The sequence below is a fragment of the Physeter macrocephalus genome, chromosome 2 (assembly GCF_002837175.3).
Source record: "Physeter macrocephalus isolate SW-GA chromosome 2, ASM283717v5, whole genome shotgun sequence".
NCBI lineage: Eukaryota > Metazoa > Chordata > Mammalia > Artiodactyla > Physeteridae > Physeter > Physeter macrocephalus.
In genome coordinates, this window is record NC_041215.1 from 80066570 (window position 1) to 80082297 (window position 15728).

Sequence of the window (15728 nt, forward strand, 5' to 3'; positions counted from 1 at the left end):
GCATGTGGGATCTTCCCGGACCGGGGCACGAACCCGTGTCCCCTGCATCGGCAGGCGGACTCTCAACCACTGTGCCACCAGGGAAGCCCTATGACTACATTTAATGCCATCTCCTCGTGCTGATCAACCACTTCTTCGCTTCCTAGAATCACGGTGCACGCCATGAATTTTGGTATGTTGTATTTCCATTTTTGTTTGCCCCAAGGTATTTTTAAAATTTCACTTTTGATTTCTTCTTTGACCCATTGGTGTTCAGTAGCATGTTTTTTTAGTCTCCCCATATTTGTGTATTTTCCAGTTTTCTTCTTATAATTGATTTCTAGTTTTATACCATTGTGGTCAGAAAAGATGCTTAATATGATTTGTCTTCTTAAATGTATTGACTTGTTTTGTGGCTTAACATATGATCTATCTTGGAGAATGTTCCATGTGTGCTTGAGAAAAATATGTATTCTGTTGCTTTTGGGTGAAATGTTCTATACATGCCTGTTAAGTCTGTCTGGTCTAACGGGTCGTTTAAGGCCCATGTTTCCTTATTGATTTTGTCTGGAATCTATCCACTGATGAATTAAAGTCCCCTCCTATTATTGTATTGCTATTCTCCCTTCAGGTCTGTTAAAATTTGCTTTATATATTTAGGTGCTCTCAGATTAGGGTCATAAATATTTATAAATGTTATATCCTCTGGTTAGACTGACCCCTTTACTGTTATGTAATGGCTTTGTCTCTTATTATAGTCTTTGTCTTAAAGTCTATTTTGTCTGATATAACTATAGCTATCCCAGCTTTCTTTTGGTTTCTATTTGCATGGAATATCTTTTTCCATCCCTTCGGTTTCAGCCTGTGTGTATATCCTTACTTCTGAAGTGAGTCACTTGTAGGCAGCATATAGGTGGGTCTTGTATTTTTTATCCATTCAGCCACTTTTTGACTGTGGATTGGAGAAGTTAGTCCATTTAAAGTAATTTTTGATAATTGTGTACCTATTGCCATTTTGTTAATTGTTTTCTGGCTGTTTTTTATTTCCTCTGTTCCTTTCTTCTACTCCTGCTCTCTTCCTCTGTGACTTGATGATTTTCTGCAGTGGTATGATTAGATTCCTTTATCTTTTGTGTATTTACTATAGGTTTTTGCTTTGTAGTTACCATGAAGCTTACATAAAACAACTTATATTTATAACAGTCTATTTTAAGATGATAACAAGTTTAAGTGCATTCTAAAGCTCTACATTTTTACTCCCTCCCATGTTTTTGATGTCACAGTGTTCCTAGAATCTTGGGACAGAGCTGGCACTGATGTAGTTGAACTTAACCTTTGTATGCCCATATCATCTCCTCTCTCATATAGTATGGATACTATTTAAAAAAAACTTGAGCAAATTATTCCTCAAAACTTTGAATTTTCTTTGGTAAGAATAAAAACTGTCTTAGGAAAATGTTCATTGCTATGGAGAGGCATCCAAATATCAGGCCAGGCCTTGATTTTTTGCACGGACAAGCCCCAGCCTGTGGCTACATTTTACCTATAGACACATCAGAGGAAACTCACTGGTCTGAGATTGGTACAGTGAAAATCAGAAGATTTTTCTGTTTTCAGAACATTCCAAGTTTACAATATTTTACCTCTGGAGGGCCTTTCTTGCTAATATTCTTCATTTTAATCTCTAAACATTACCTCCTCTGCTTTTTGTGTTACCACAGTGACATGCGCAGTTAAGTAGTTATGTTTCAGAACTAGAAATGCATCTAGCTTCACATGCTGACATTACCTGCTGCAATTAATCGTGACTGTATCTGAACAATAATAAACACCCTAACACTTTCAGAGCTCCAAAAACTTGGTCAGCAACATGCTTATACTTCTTGTTTTGTGCCATCCTGTGGAATAAGCAATAATGGAAAAAATTTACATTGTCAAATATGCTATTACTGACTATATTAAAATAGTCTCTCTTCAGCAAAGAACAAAAAAACCTCATCAATCAGGGGTTTCCTTACACTATGTGTTGATGAATAAATCATATTTTTAGCTTAGCTCTTTCTTTTTGGTTTCAACACATGAAATATCAACTGATGTGAGATGCCTGTGTGATATGCCAGACTGGTGAAATAATTTTACTTTAAAAGTTATTTAAGCATTTGCTGAGAGGCCCCAATGACTTTGATAAGGTGGAAGAATGTGTTGAAATCAACAAATGTTTGAATCTATAATAACATTATTAATACAACCTTTTCTAGTAAAATTGCTAATTGGTCTTAAATAGGATTTGGTATACTAGTTATAACCTAAGTCCTTGCCTATACAAAATCTAGAGAAAACAACTTCACTTTTTTCCCTTCATTACTATTTGGGAAATGCTAGGGCTGTCACAGGCTGTTTTAGATAAATGGTGACTCTGAGCTGTCAGGTTGAGACAGCTTTTTCCAGAAAGACTGCCAACTGTGCGTGGAATTGGCCAAAATGAGCTAAGTGCACTCAGCTGCAGTAGACTGATACCATCATTGCCGAGCTTCATGTGATGCAGGGAAATGAGAGGCTAGTGAATCCACAGCAGAGGATGGCATGACACGGCCCTTTCATGCTCCGTTGTCCCATTCCAGACTGCACGCCCTCTTCACAGGGATAGGCAGCTAGTGCCGAGGCCCATAGGAAATAAGACAGTGAGGAAAAGGACAGGATTCAAGTCTCCCTAGGCCAAAATGATCTGGTAAGTTCCTTGAGAACTGGAGCTGACCTTGTTCCCAGGCTAACACAGTGCCTGGCCCGTGGGGAGGGAGCAGGCAGGAAATGGGTGTGGAATGAGGCGTGCGGATATATCGGGATGCAGGTCTGGGCTTCACTTGTTGAGAGAATGCAAGTGAGAACTAGATTGCTAAAAATTGGAGACGCTGGCCGATCCCTGACAACGCTATACTCCTCTCAGCCTTCTATATCCTCACACAACGCGTGCCAATCAAGGGTCAATCCCAGTGTTGGTGTGATGTGCGGTAATGAAGTATGTAAAGAGCACGGCTACTTCTGCTCATAAGAGTAATGCCTCTCACTTAACACTAGGAGACAAATGTGAATGCTGTACAGTTGCTACAGGCATATGAAGTTAAGACGCTTAAAGAGTTCCATAAGAAGTTATCCTCCCAATGACAAAAATATATAGTTGGGAGAAGACTTTGGAGTATTCTGCTTTTCCAATGTGCATTAAAAACAAAAACACTTTTGGCTTTTTAGGTGGACTCACCAATAATACGTAATCAGGTTTGGGACTATAAACTCTAAAATATTTTGTTAAAAATGAATAGTGTTGGAGCCCTGAACCTAATTTATTCAGAGGCCTTCTATTTGAGCTCATTAAGTAACCAGAAACATTTTGATAAATATCCATTCTTCCACTTAGGGACACGTTTTTCATCTCAATTCAGTGAAGAACTACTTCCTCTGGCCAGCTGGTATAACTGGCATTAAACACTAACAAGAATGTAGAGAAGGGAAAATCTTCCGTTTCTCAATAATTTCCTTAAAACTATATACAGAGAGTTGAGAAGAAATGGACTTTATGTTCAGGGCAGAGGATTGGCCGTGCTGCCAAATCTGTGGGTGATGGTGGAGCAGCTCACTGGTCCCTTCTCCCACTCCTGATGGGATGGAAGTTGAAGCCTCTGCCTCATTTTATAAAAGGTCACGATTTGAGAAATCTCCAAGTAGTCTTAGAAAGATATGTATAAAAGACTCCGGAAAATTATTGAGTAAGAGCCTCCCTAAGTGACTGAAAATTGTTCCTTCATTTCAAGAAGTGTCACCCGACAGTCCAAAGGTGCTCACCGATGACGTAGCTGTGATTTGTACCCGCACGTCCTGGGGGAATGAACCACACATCCATCTGTTTAAAAACATGCCCAGTGGGGCTTCCCTGGTGGCAGTGGTTGAGAGTCCGCCTGCCGATGCAGGGGACACGGGTTCGTGCCCCGGTTTAGTGTTTAGTGCTTTTCAGTGACCTCCATTTTAAAGAAAATGTCTATATTATATAAAACAAATCTCTGTACTTTATTAATCTATATATCCCATGTTGCTTAGTGCAGTGACATTTTTCATATAGGCGACTGTGGTTGAGGAAATAGCTGTAATGAACTGCACCACCACAGTTTCCTGAATATAGACATTAATAAAACATACGATCAACTTCCTACTATAGCCTAAGGGTAAAAATATGGAAAAACTCCGTATTTCTGTCAGTTTCCGTTATGTTTGAGACAGTCTTGAAAGCACTAAGGATCGAAATGGCAAACATGGAAATGTGTCTTGTATTACTTTTTCAGTTCTTTTTCCAAATAAATTTACTTATTTTATTTATTTATTTTTGGCTGTGTTGGGTCTTCGTTGCTGCATGCGGGCTTTCTTTAGTTGCAACGAGCGGGGGCTATTCTTTGTTGTGGTGCACGGGCTTCTCACTGCAGTGGCTTCTCTTGTTGCGGAGCACGGGCTCTAGGCGTGCAGGCTTCAGTAGTTGTGGCATGTGGGCTCAGTAGTTGTGGCTTGCGGGCTCTAGAGCGCAGGCTCAATAGTTGTGGCACACGGGCTTAGTTGCTCCGCGGCATGTGGGTTCTTCCTGGATCAGGGATCGAACCTGCGTCCCCTGCATTGGCAGGCAGATTCTTATCCACTGCGCCACCAGGGAAGTCCCACTTTTTTTTTTTCAGTTTTTAAAGCAGGATAGAACTTTAGTTCTGGGAGGGCGCTCATTTGACAGATAAGGAAACAGACTCTGGATGGTCATTAGCTCAAAGCCACGGTGGGTGGCTAGTGACAGTATCAGGCCCATCGCCTGGGTTTCCGGGCCTCGTGTTGTGCGCAGAACACCATTCCCTAGTTGTCAGGTTGCTGCCTGAGATTCCTCCCAGGCGGTGTGGTCAGCTTAACTGCATGTCAACATCATGCATCTCTGACAAACCCCGAGCGTTTAGAAAAGTCATTCTTTTTAGTTAGCCCTTTTTCTTTTTCTGATGGCTCTAGAAGGAACTCCTGCCTGCCCTCCCAACGGCCCCAAAAAGTTGAGAAAACATTCTAGATTTTTGCCAGAGTATGCAAGAAGAAAAATAAATTCAATGAATGGGTATTCTATTTCTAAGCAGTTTTAAATTATTTTTTTAGGAGCTCAACGCAAAACTTTCAACAGTAAACAAAAGAGGTGAGAGGGTGTACTCAGTATTAAATAAATGGCCAAACACATTTTCCCAAATACTCTCAGTCATGAGAAAAAAGTGAGCTATCAATATTTTTGATTTCTAAAAGCCAAATTTAATAAATTAATAACTGCATGCCAGATAAAAACACAAAATTACAACTGAAAACTAATAATAATTTAACAGAAAATGCTCTGCGTTGTACTTTTTTATTGGTAGAGATAATTTACTAAAGTAACAAATCTGAAAACACATTTTGCTTTTGCTGGAAAGAAAGTACTATGCTAGAGAAGAACTAAGAGAAACCAGAAATAAAGCATTTTAGAAAAGCAGGCATATGTCATAGTCTATGGCGATGCGGCAGCCAGAGGTGCTGGTTTCTCCATTTGTGTGCATGTTTATGGAAGCATCAGAAACCAGTGACGCAGGACCCAAAAGCAAAGTCACGACAGAGTTACTCTGTGAAACATGCTGGACTACAACCACAGGCGACCCAGGACGAAGGGGTGGCGCAGACTTGGTGTCTCCTTTGTATGGGGTTCCCTTGCCAAACAGGGGGCTAATCATGCACTAGCTTGAGTTTCTCTTAACGTGATAAACACCCAGGACTACTAGAACTGGAAAGCATGTGTTCACTGTTTTACAAGGACAGCGGAGCAGTGCTATGAAAACAATGGGAAGTTCCTTCATTTTAATCTGGTTATATGCCCAAACTTCTAACCAAGAAATAATTCAGCTATAAGAGCCAATTAAATTACTATAAAACATTCCTTCATCTGTAAAACATTTCTTTTTTCCTTCAAACTAAAAATTTAAAATAAAATGTCTTCATTTTTGATAAGCAGCTCCACCACCAGTCTCTGATATCGTATATCGTTCAGGGCAGCCATGGCGTCTAGTTCTGGAGATCTCATGAGGGTTGGGCCAAAAACAATCCCAAGGTTCTCTGCATTCATCAGATTCTCCTTTTCGTGGAGGGTCACTCTGAAAAATACAAGGAAGGGAGGGTGACTTCACGTAGGCTACGGGGGTCTTTGGCATGCTGAAGCACTAAAACAAAAGATTCACAGTAAAGGTCTGTGCTCACTGATCAGCTCTTTCGCTAGGTTACTTCTCTGCACTTCTCCTTAACTTCAAAGTACTGACTTTCCTTAACGTAAATGACGTTAGTAAATAATTTAAACTTCTGGTGATCACTGGAGCTGAAGCCTGAATTGATGTGCTGGCCTGTGTGGAGTCAGTTCTATTTGTGGATTCGCCTGCCACAGCCTAGAGCTGCAGGGGTGTGTTTGTAAACAGGGAAGGGACGGGGTCATCTTGATAATTCCATCAGCTCTCCCTCCACTTTGGCGAGATCTTGTTTCCTAGAGAGCATTTCTGCCAAGTTGAATGGTTTATTGAGTAGTTAGGGAGAGAGTGGTAGCCATATTAATAGGAAATGGCTCAAGCTAAGCAACCTCATCAGGGAGCATATTTATATTCTTTTTACTGCTACAGCAAAGGCACAGAGACTATAATTTGAGAGTTATTCCTTTATTTTAGTGTGGAGTTCTTAACTGCATCCACATACACAGCAAACTTGAATTTACAAGTGAAGCATATTAAAAAAAGTTTTAACTCATGGTGCTTTTAAGGAGGGAAACCATGTAAATCCTTAAAAGCACCGTGAGTTAAATATTCACTTCTGGGTAACTCGCACCTAAAGGCATACAAAATAGATGTCAAGTTCTGCTGTTTTTTTTTTGTTTGTTTGTTTCTGATTGGTACTATATTTGGGAATCCTAAAGCCACCAAAACTTGGTCATATAATTTTAAAAACCTTGCTTCAACTGGGAGAGATGGAGGGTGACCAACCAGGGAAATAAAGCTATATCACCATCAATCACTTTAAAACATTCAACCAGAAGTAACTGAAATATTTTATTTTCCATTCTTCTCTTTACTCCTTACTTTACTCCATCACTTTTTACAGCAGGTTTCAATGTTGGCAACATTAATTCAATAATCTAAAATGCCAAGTCTGAAGTGCCTATTTTGGAGCAAGACATAAGTGAGCTTCCTTGCAAGTTGCTTCGTTCTTGCTTTATTATACTAACACTAGTGTCTTTACAGCTGCAAACTTTTCCCTTTCCACAAAAATTAATGCATGTCCTTGGCAGAATATTGGTACTTCTAACATATTTGGAACATATACTTGAACTGCAAATACATTTATGTAGGAATCAAGCCTGCATTCAGTATTGTAGTGCATTTTTTTTTAGCATTCCTTCTCAATGTGTGCTATTTTACACAAGACAAGATACCTATGTATTTATTCATTCATTCAATAGATCATTTGTCCTTTCTTTCACCTTTGCTTTCATTTGATTCTTAACATTCGGATGTGGTACAAGTATAAGCGTCCGAGTTGGGAACTTGCCTCTTTAGATGTGCCATGAGATACCGGAGGGTTTCGCAGTGAGCAGGCGGCAGCAGTTTCAGTGCTTCATGAAGGGTTTCTAATTGCTCATCGGGATCCATAATTTCTACAGTAGCAAGATGAATACCAAGGAGAGAAACTTTAATAGACAACTGGTACAAATGGCCCATTTAATTCTATTCTTGTGGTGATCTTCTAAAACTGACAAGAAGTGCTTTCTCACAGGTCCTTGCCCACAGCTTTGGAAAGTATTTTTAAGGTTCAAGTCTCAGATTTCCAAAAGTTTAGTGTCAATGTGGCAATATCATTTACTTGGACTTTTGGAGAGAGCACCCAGTGTTTTCACTTGAGGGTCCTAAAGTCTGATAAATATGAAAATTGGATATTGGATGTATAGGATGTAACTATAAAAAATTCAGACACATAAATGTATGCAAGGATAAAAACATATATTCAAATAAGGTCATCTTAGAACATTACAGACATATTGAAACAATGTTGCACTGTTCAAAATATTTTGAAAATCTCCTTTCAGCAATGGTATACAAGCGATGCCAGCCCACTGGACTGTGCCCACTGCAACCCCTGCCAAATTTTTATTAATTGATATTCATGCTTTTTTCTTTGTAGACCAAGAAATGCATCATCCAATATTTACTTCCTTTATTCATTAGACTTAGTTTTAAATTATTTTGTTATATAAAAAAGTCAGTTCTACTCTCAAAGCACAATTCTTCTACTTAAGATATTCAGAAGAATGCAGTACAGACTTTGAAGGCAATTCCAAACGTTCTGAGTGACAACAGGATCCCTGAAATAAATGTGACTCTTACAAAGGTGTAAACTTTGAGGGGGACAATCTTCATTTGGATATTTTAGTTCTGTTTTGGCCAAAAAAACCACATTCCTTTGAGGTCACAGACTGCGTTTAATTCATCAATCACTTCCATATTCAGAAACAATAGACATCTTCGGAATTTCATGCGCTCAAAAAGAGGACCATAGCACATTCCTGCTTCTACCCAAACGTCAAGAAGATGGGGTGCCTTTAAACGCTGGGCTTCAGGGCAATTGCCTTTAAGGGCTGGTTAGCAGCCTTGAAATGCTGGAAGACCATATCTGACCAGAATACAACATTTTAGACACAAGACCAAGAATCCTACTCTTTCTAATTTATAAAACAAACCAACTCAACGGCAATATATTGGAGTCAGGTAAAAACTGATATAAGATGAAAGTGAAAAGTTCCTAGCATTGGCAGAGCAGATGTGATAAATTTCAGAATGTGAACAGTGACTGAAGCTTTTTAATTCAAAGAAACTTTGGCCATTTTACAGTTTCTGCCCAAAGCTTCCCCAGAGTTCTTGGTTCATTTCTTAGCAATAAAGAATATATTATTTGCCTTTTGCTATGATAAATAATGCATAGTCTTTGAACCATGCGGCTTTAAGGTTCAAAGTGCCAATTCATAACAGCAATAACATCTCAGATACTGAAATCCAATCATTTAATTTCTAGAACGAACAGAAGAAAATCCATTTACTATAGAAAACTACTACTTAGTTTTTACTTAGCTATAGTTTTTATGATTGGACTAATTAATTTGAAACTACAGTATTCTGGAAATTGAAAAAAAGAGTAACTTAGTTTCCTTGTCACTTCTATAGTTAATCTTTGTAAGGAGACTTTTGAGATAGTGTGAAATTAAGGACAGTGTAGGTGGCCTAGCAAAGAAACAAAATTCCCTGTTCACAGAAAGCTTACTTTCTACTGGAGGCAGTAGGCAATAAATATTCTATCTTACAGTTTATACTAGATTAGAATGAGCGCTATGCAGAAAACAGCAGGGTAAGAAACACTGGGAGGGCTGCGAGGGTGCAATATTACATGGGATGGTCAGGATAGGCCTTAATGAGAAAGAAAGTCTCATGTACAGACTTTTGAGGTAGGGAGGGAATGAAACCCATGGAGATCTGGGTGAAAATGGTTCCAGGCAGAGGGACATCTGTGCCATGGTTCTGAGGGGAGAGTGTGCCTGTAATGTCTGAGGAGAAACGAGGAGACAAGCGTGGCTGCAGGAGGCTGAGCAGAGAGGAGCAGACGGGGGTGAGGTCAGAGAGGTAACAGGGCACTTTATCACGGCAGGTGCTGCGGGCTAGTCTAAGAACACGGCATTTACCAAGAGAAATGGGAAGGTTCTGCATGAGGGAGGGTCAGGATCTGACATACACTTTTCACAGTATTGCTCCTCTGGCTGCCACGTGGGAAACAGGCTGTGGAAGGGCAAGAGTGAAAACAGAAAGACCACTCCGGTCATGATTACAAAAATCCAGGTGAGGAATGACACTCGTTTAGAGCAGGTGGTGGCAGTGAAGGTGGTAAGAAGTTGCTGGATTCTGGGTATATTTTGAGGGTAGAGTCCAGAGGGTTTCTTGATGAGGGATGTATGAAAAAGAGAATAATCAAGAATGAGCCAAGGTTTGGGCTTAGGCAATTGGAAGGATGGAGCCTCAATCAGCTGAGATGGGGAGGATCACGGGTGGAGGAGGTCTGGGGGGAAGATCAGGAGTTCTGTTTGAGGTGTCCTTCAGGCGTCCAAGTGAGCGTACTGACTGCGGACTGATCCGGGGTTTAGGGGGAGGTCCAGACTGGAGAAATAAATTTGGGAACATATGACAAAATGCATTTGACTATATGGATGTTAAATTGACAAAAAAATCTTCCCTGGAATTCATTTCTCTTTTTTCCCCACTTAGAAGAGTCTTGCCCATGATCAGTTCTTCAGAGAACACAAATCTTTAGCCTTAAGAAAACCACAGCATGATTTAAGAGCGAGACAGACACAGTGGAATGTACTCTGAGATGAATGGCCACCATCAGTTGTTCAAGTATACGAAAGGCCTGCATGTGGGAGAGGGTCACACCGGCACCACCGCCAATAGGAGGGAGTTAAAAGCAGGCAGATTTCCCTGCGCATCTGTCAGTGGACATCCGTCCACCAGCAGGCGGGCCGCCTAGAGAAGCAGTGATCTTGCAGTTACAGGGTATTTAAAAAAGAATGTGCTGTAGAAGAAAGTCCAGTTATGTGACCCCTTAGAGTATCTAAAAACTCTAAGATTCTACGGTTCTTAATATAAAATTATGTTTACTCAACAAATATTTTTGAGCACCTATTACGTGACTGGGCACTGAGGGAAAACAAACAGGAGAGGACCCCTGCCTCTGAGGAAGTTACAGTCTACTAGGAAAGACCAGACACGACTATAACTTTGGCAGGAAGGAACAAGGCTGTGAAAGAAGCCCAGCCAAGCGCGATGGGAATCCAGGGGAGAAAGGCGGCCTATGGCTGCGAGGTCCAGGGAAGGTCTGGAGGATTTGGGGATGTGGACATTGTGAGCGCAGGAAATGAGGACTCTGAACCTGCATCAGATCTAGTTACAAGCTCTTTGAAAGAATGTATTGTCTAATTCTTTACAGAGAAACTCGAATATAAGAAGAATAAAACTTAGGCAAGCAAAAGGGGTGAATCAGTGGCAGAGCTGAGGGGAAACTCGGCAAGCTACCAGGCTTCTCTTCAGGACATTTTAAGTTGCTAAGGACAAAGAACTCTGGGTTTTCTCTCTGAGTTGATCTGACTCGCTCAAGGTTCCACACTGACTGAGTCATGTAGCTTTTCTAAGATCTTCTGGGAAGAGCTCTTAGACTCCTTGGCCAGAGGAAGGTTTCTCCATTCAGCCTGACCAGGAGAGCTCAGCTGTGGCAGTGCTGTTTTCACGGTGGTTGGGAAGCCTCCGTGCATGCTGGGTTATTGAGCACGGCCTGTGAGAAGCATCTGTCTTCTGTGCCTTTGTATTGTAGGGCACCAATTTCTTCACTGGGGAGAGGGAATGAGGAAGAAGTGCTGGGTAGACCAAGGCTTCTAGGTGGTTCATAAGTGAGTTTCCAGGGGATCATGAAGCTCTTCAAGATTTTGGTTGGGATGCCCTGGCCTCCTCCACCCTTGAATCCTTTTTTTCATTTCCTGCTACCACTCCCTTCCAGCTTTCACCCAGCAGCTTCTCCAAGGGAGGCTGCAAGAGCAGAGCTCAAACAGCTTTTGCAGGAGAAAGCTTTAACACAAACTCTGATTTTTTTGTTGGCAAGGGCTGCTAATAAATGCCAGACACCTGAGACCTGAAAAACATGGCCCCAGTTGTTTTAGTGGCTGAGATACAAAAAAATTCTGAGATACAAAAAGCTCATCGGGAGGGGTGAGCTAGCCCTCCTGCCCTTTGTTTGGAAAGGGTTCCGCCCCTCCCCTCCTATCTTCCTCCTCCATTTAAGCCTTTTGTACCCTGTTCCATCAGGCGAGCCAGGCTGTGTGTACAGTGGAGACAGCATGGCTTTGACAGATGTGGGTTTGAATGCCAGGGCCGCCTCCTCTCACCATGTGACCCTGGACAATTTACTTACACCTGTAACATCTCATTTATTCTAAAACAACATCATGGGTGTAAAGTGCCTAGCACCATTCCTGACACCTAGTATATGCTCTATAAATCTTAGCTTCACTCATCTTCCTTATCTGCTTATACAGATAAGAGAATGGCTGTATCTATGCATCTAAAGAATAAAACAGACTCTACTACTAGGAAAGACATGTTACAAGGACACAATGTTCCACAAACTTTTTGATATCAGTATCAAACAGGTACAGTAAACATTTATATTGTGTGTAAGTATTATGCCAGGGTTTTTGATGTCACACATCAAAACAGTTTTATATTAGAAGGAAATGGAATTTCTACCTTGATTTAGGAAAGTTTCTTTCTCACGATGTGCTTTCAAGAGCTCTCTGAGGGGTGACATAAGGGGGCTTGCTGATTTCACACCGGAGGGCTGTTTCAGACACAAACCCAAGAACGGTGACAAATGTTTTGGGAGAATAATAAAGAGGGGAGATTGTCCTCAGCAACTCAGGTGGGTGTGGGGAAAGAAGGTGAGGTAGTTTGGGGGTGTGGGGCAAAAGGCCTTAAAATCCATAAGGAGTGCTTAGGTTTTTCTTCTAAGTAGATAAAGGGGTTGTGTAGCATTCATACCCGGGGTTTGTAATCCTGGCTCTGTCCTGTGCTAATCAGATGCCCTTGGGGTAGCCACAGAGTCAAGTTTCAATTTTACTAGCAAGCAACAAGGGGGCAGGAACACCATCCAGTGGAGCCCCCAGAGTTGTGCTGGGGGTCAGAGCAAACCGAGGTCTGAGCAGCCCTTCGCAATACAGGTATATGTCAAGTGCCTTCCAGGTTAGTGGCTATCTGACTTATCTCTGGGGAGGAAACCTCTGCCCCACCAAAGAAGAACCCGTAAGCTCCCTCAGACAATTTTCATGATCTGCCCTGAATCCCCAATTCCCATGGAAGAGATCTAGAGTCTTTTCAGGCTTCTAACATGAAAGTTTGTAAAAACCAGTGTAATTCTCACAGCTGTTCTCTACATGAGACCTTGAGCTGACCCGCGAGAAATCAGGGCTCCATGGAACTAACCACAAAAATTCTCAACACAAGCTCTGAAGGGGAAACTGAAAGTTAGAAAAAAGAAAGTTTGTACTTGTGAAATTTCAAAATCAGAAAGCAAATCAGTGTTACTAAGGAAGTGATGTTATTATTTAAAGATTAACACAGCATATGGTTTTTAAGAGAGAAAAGTAAATGACAGAAATAGCCTATCTTTTCTAAAAAATGGTAATGCCAACACTTAAAATCTGTTAAGAATTCCCTTCTTTAAAAAAACAAGTGTAAATTACAGGTATGATTTTTGCACCATAAATAAAATTTGGCAAATGAACCTTTGCTTTTTCTCATTTTCATCTTAACTAGAACTTAAAAAATAACTTTTTGATCTAAAATAGTGCTCCTTAAAGTATAATCTATGAACCCGTGCCAGTTTGCAAACTGCTTATTAATGGCCTGTCACAGGATAAGGACAGAAATTGAGAGTAAGAATTTATATATTTTATAGCAATCTGACAGAGTAATCTTCACACTTGCTGAATCTAATAACAAATAGTTGGTCTTGTTTTTTCAATTTTATTTTTCTAGTTATTTTTATCTTATTTTACAAAAGTACTGGTCCATATCTAAGAGAACTGGTATAAGCCTTACTTTGGAAAATACATTGCAAAGATGCTTCTGATGGTAGAAGTCATAAACAACCTATGTTAGAGAAGAGTTCAAAATTCTTGTGAGTGTATTAGCCAAGGAGAGACGCCAGGGAGAAATATTTCATAAAATGCATTCAAGATACTCAGCAGAAAAAACAGGAGATGTGATTACCAAGAAGAGGTGATTTGTCAGGTTACAAATGCACGCCTTCATACTTACTGGCAGACTCTATAAACTTAGGGTAAGCGTCGTATGTGATGAGTGGAATTGGTAAATCTCTGAAGTACAGTTTCAGTGCACCAGTGATAATGTTGATATCTTCATACATGTTCACAGAAATATCTGCTTTCTCACCATCTTTGAAGGATGTTAAAAGAAACAGAAGTAAATATCTGGATTCATAGCACTTTTAACAAATAACATTTTTGTATACTGTTTTTAAAGATGAGCAATGCTTCAGTTTTTTTTTTTTTTTTTTTTTCGGTTCGCGGGCCTCTCACTGTTGTGGCCTCTCCCGTTGCGGAGCACAGGCTCCAGATGCGCAGGCTCAGCGGCCATGGCTCACGGGCCCAGCCACTCCGCGGCATGTGGGATCTTTCCGGACCGGGGCACGAACCCGTGTCCCCTGCATCGGCAGGCGGACTCCCAACCACTGCACCACCAGGGAAGCCCCAATGCTTCAGTTTTTAACATCAAATTCACTGTGCTTAAATATATATAATTTTTTCTGTGAAAGACAATCTATTTTTTTGAATTTTATATTCTGAAGTTACCTATTTTTCCATGTTTAATGATGGAGGGGAAAAGTACGAGATGACTGAGGTTAACAGAAATATTTTTAAATTTCATGAGTACTTGAGAATTCCTAGGGGAATAATGTGGGGTTACTTTTCTTTTCCTTTTTAAAATAAACACAGAGAATGTGAAAAATAACAACTGAGGTCCTCCCAACTTACAAAAGACCCAGCACAAGAGGCCACCTTTGATTCACCCCAGGTTCCCACACCTAATGTTAGATCTTGCCTGAGCCCTGGGGGAAGGAGAGGTAGTGAGAAGTGAAAAAGCAAAACAAAACTTTAGAGTGTTGAGATAACAAGAGAAAAAATTTTAAAATAAGAGGAAATTTTAGAGTTGCTGGGCCTTATGACTCTCAAGCAAAGCTGGCCTTCTTTCAGGTGGCCCCCTCTGCCCTCCCCCTGCACTTAGTACTTTGTTAAAACAGCTGAATTTTCATCTACTAAAGACTTAATTAGTGTCTACTCTGAGCTAGATCTTATACTAGATTTCTTTTATTCCATTTAGCTTATGAAAGATTTTTAATGATTAAAAAGCAGCCTCTAACATTTGGTAGTGTATATATGTCCATGCCACTCTCTCACTTTGTCCCAGCTTACCCTGGCTGTTGTAAATAGTGCTGCAATAAACATTGCGGTAACGTGACTCTTTTTGAATTATGGTTTTCTCAGGGTATATGCCCAGAAGTAGGATTACTGGGTCGTATGGTAGTTCTATTTTTAGTTTTTTAAGGAACCTCCATACTGTTCTCCATAGTGGCTGTATCAATATACACTACCAAATGTAAAATAAATAGCTAGTGGGAAGCAGATGCACAGCACAGGGAGATCAGCTTGGTGCTTTGGGTCCATCTAGAGGGATGGGATAGGGAGGGAGACACAAGAGGGAGGGGATATGGGGATATATGTATATGTATAGCTGATTCATTTTGTTATACAGGAGAAACTAACACATCATTGTAAAACAATTATACTCCAATAAAGATGTTTTAAAAAAAAGCAAACATGTATTCAAAAATAAAATAAACCATGATAAATGTCAAAAAAAAAAAAAAAAAAAGCAGCCTCTTTCCTACACAGCTATTAGAATGGCTAGAATCCAGAACACTGATAATACCAAATGCTGGCAAGGATGTGGAGCCACAGGAACTCTCTTTGGTTGCTGGTGGGAATGTAAAGTGGAACTGCCACTTCGGCAGACAGA

General features: G+C 40.5%; 1 protein-coding gene across 3 annotated transcripts in view; it reads right to left on the minus strand.

The window, feature by feature from the left end:
• Positions 1 to 5252: 5252 nt before the first annotated feature.
• The window catches only part of CHN1 (chimerin 1), a 192661-nt gene continuing 182185 nt past the window's right edge, over positions 5253 to 15728 (minus strand). For 2 of the 3 annotated variants that reach the window (XM_055088681.1, XM_024122324.3), the window contains 3 exons: positions 13950 to 14087; positions 7594 to 7699; positions 5370 to 6158 (listed from right to left, as the gene is read on the minus strand). In XM_055088681.1, the coding sequence (XP_054944656.1) occupies positions 5987 to 6158; positions 7594 to 7699; positions 13950 to 14087 (416 nt within the window). In that variant the 3' untranslated portion in view covers positions 5370 to 5986. Of the gene's footprint in view, positions 6159 to 7593; positions 7700 to 13949; positions 14088 to 15728 lie in introns of all 3 variants that reach the window. The other variant, XM_024122322.2, reaches the window with a different exon arrangement.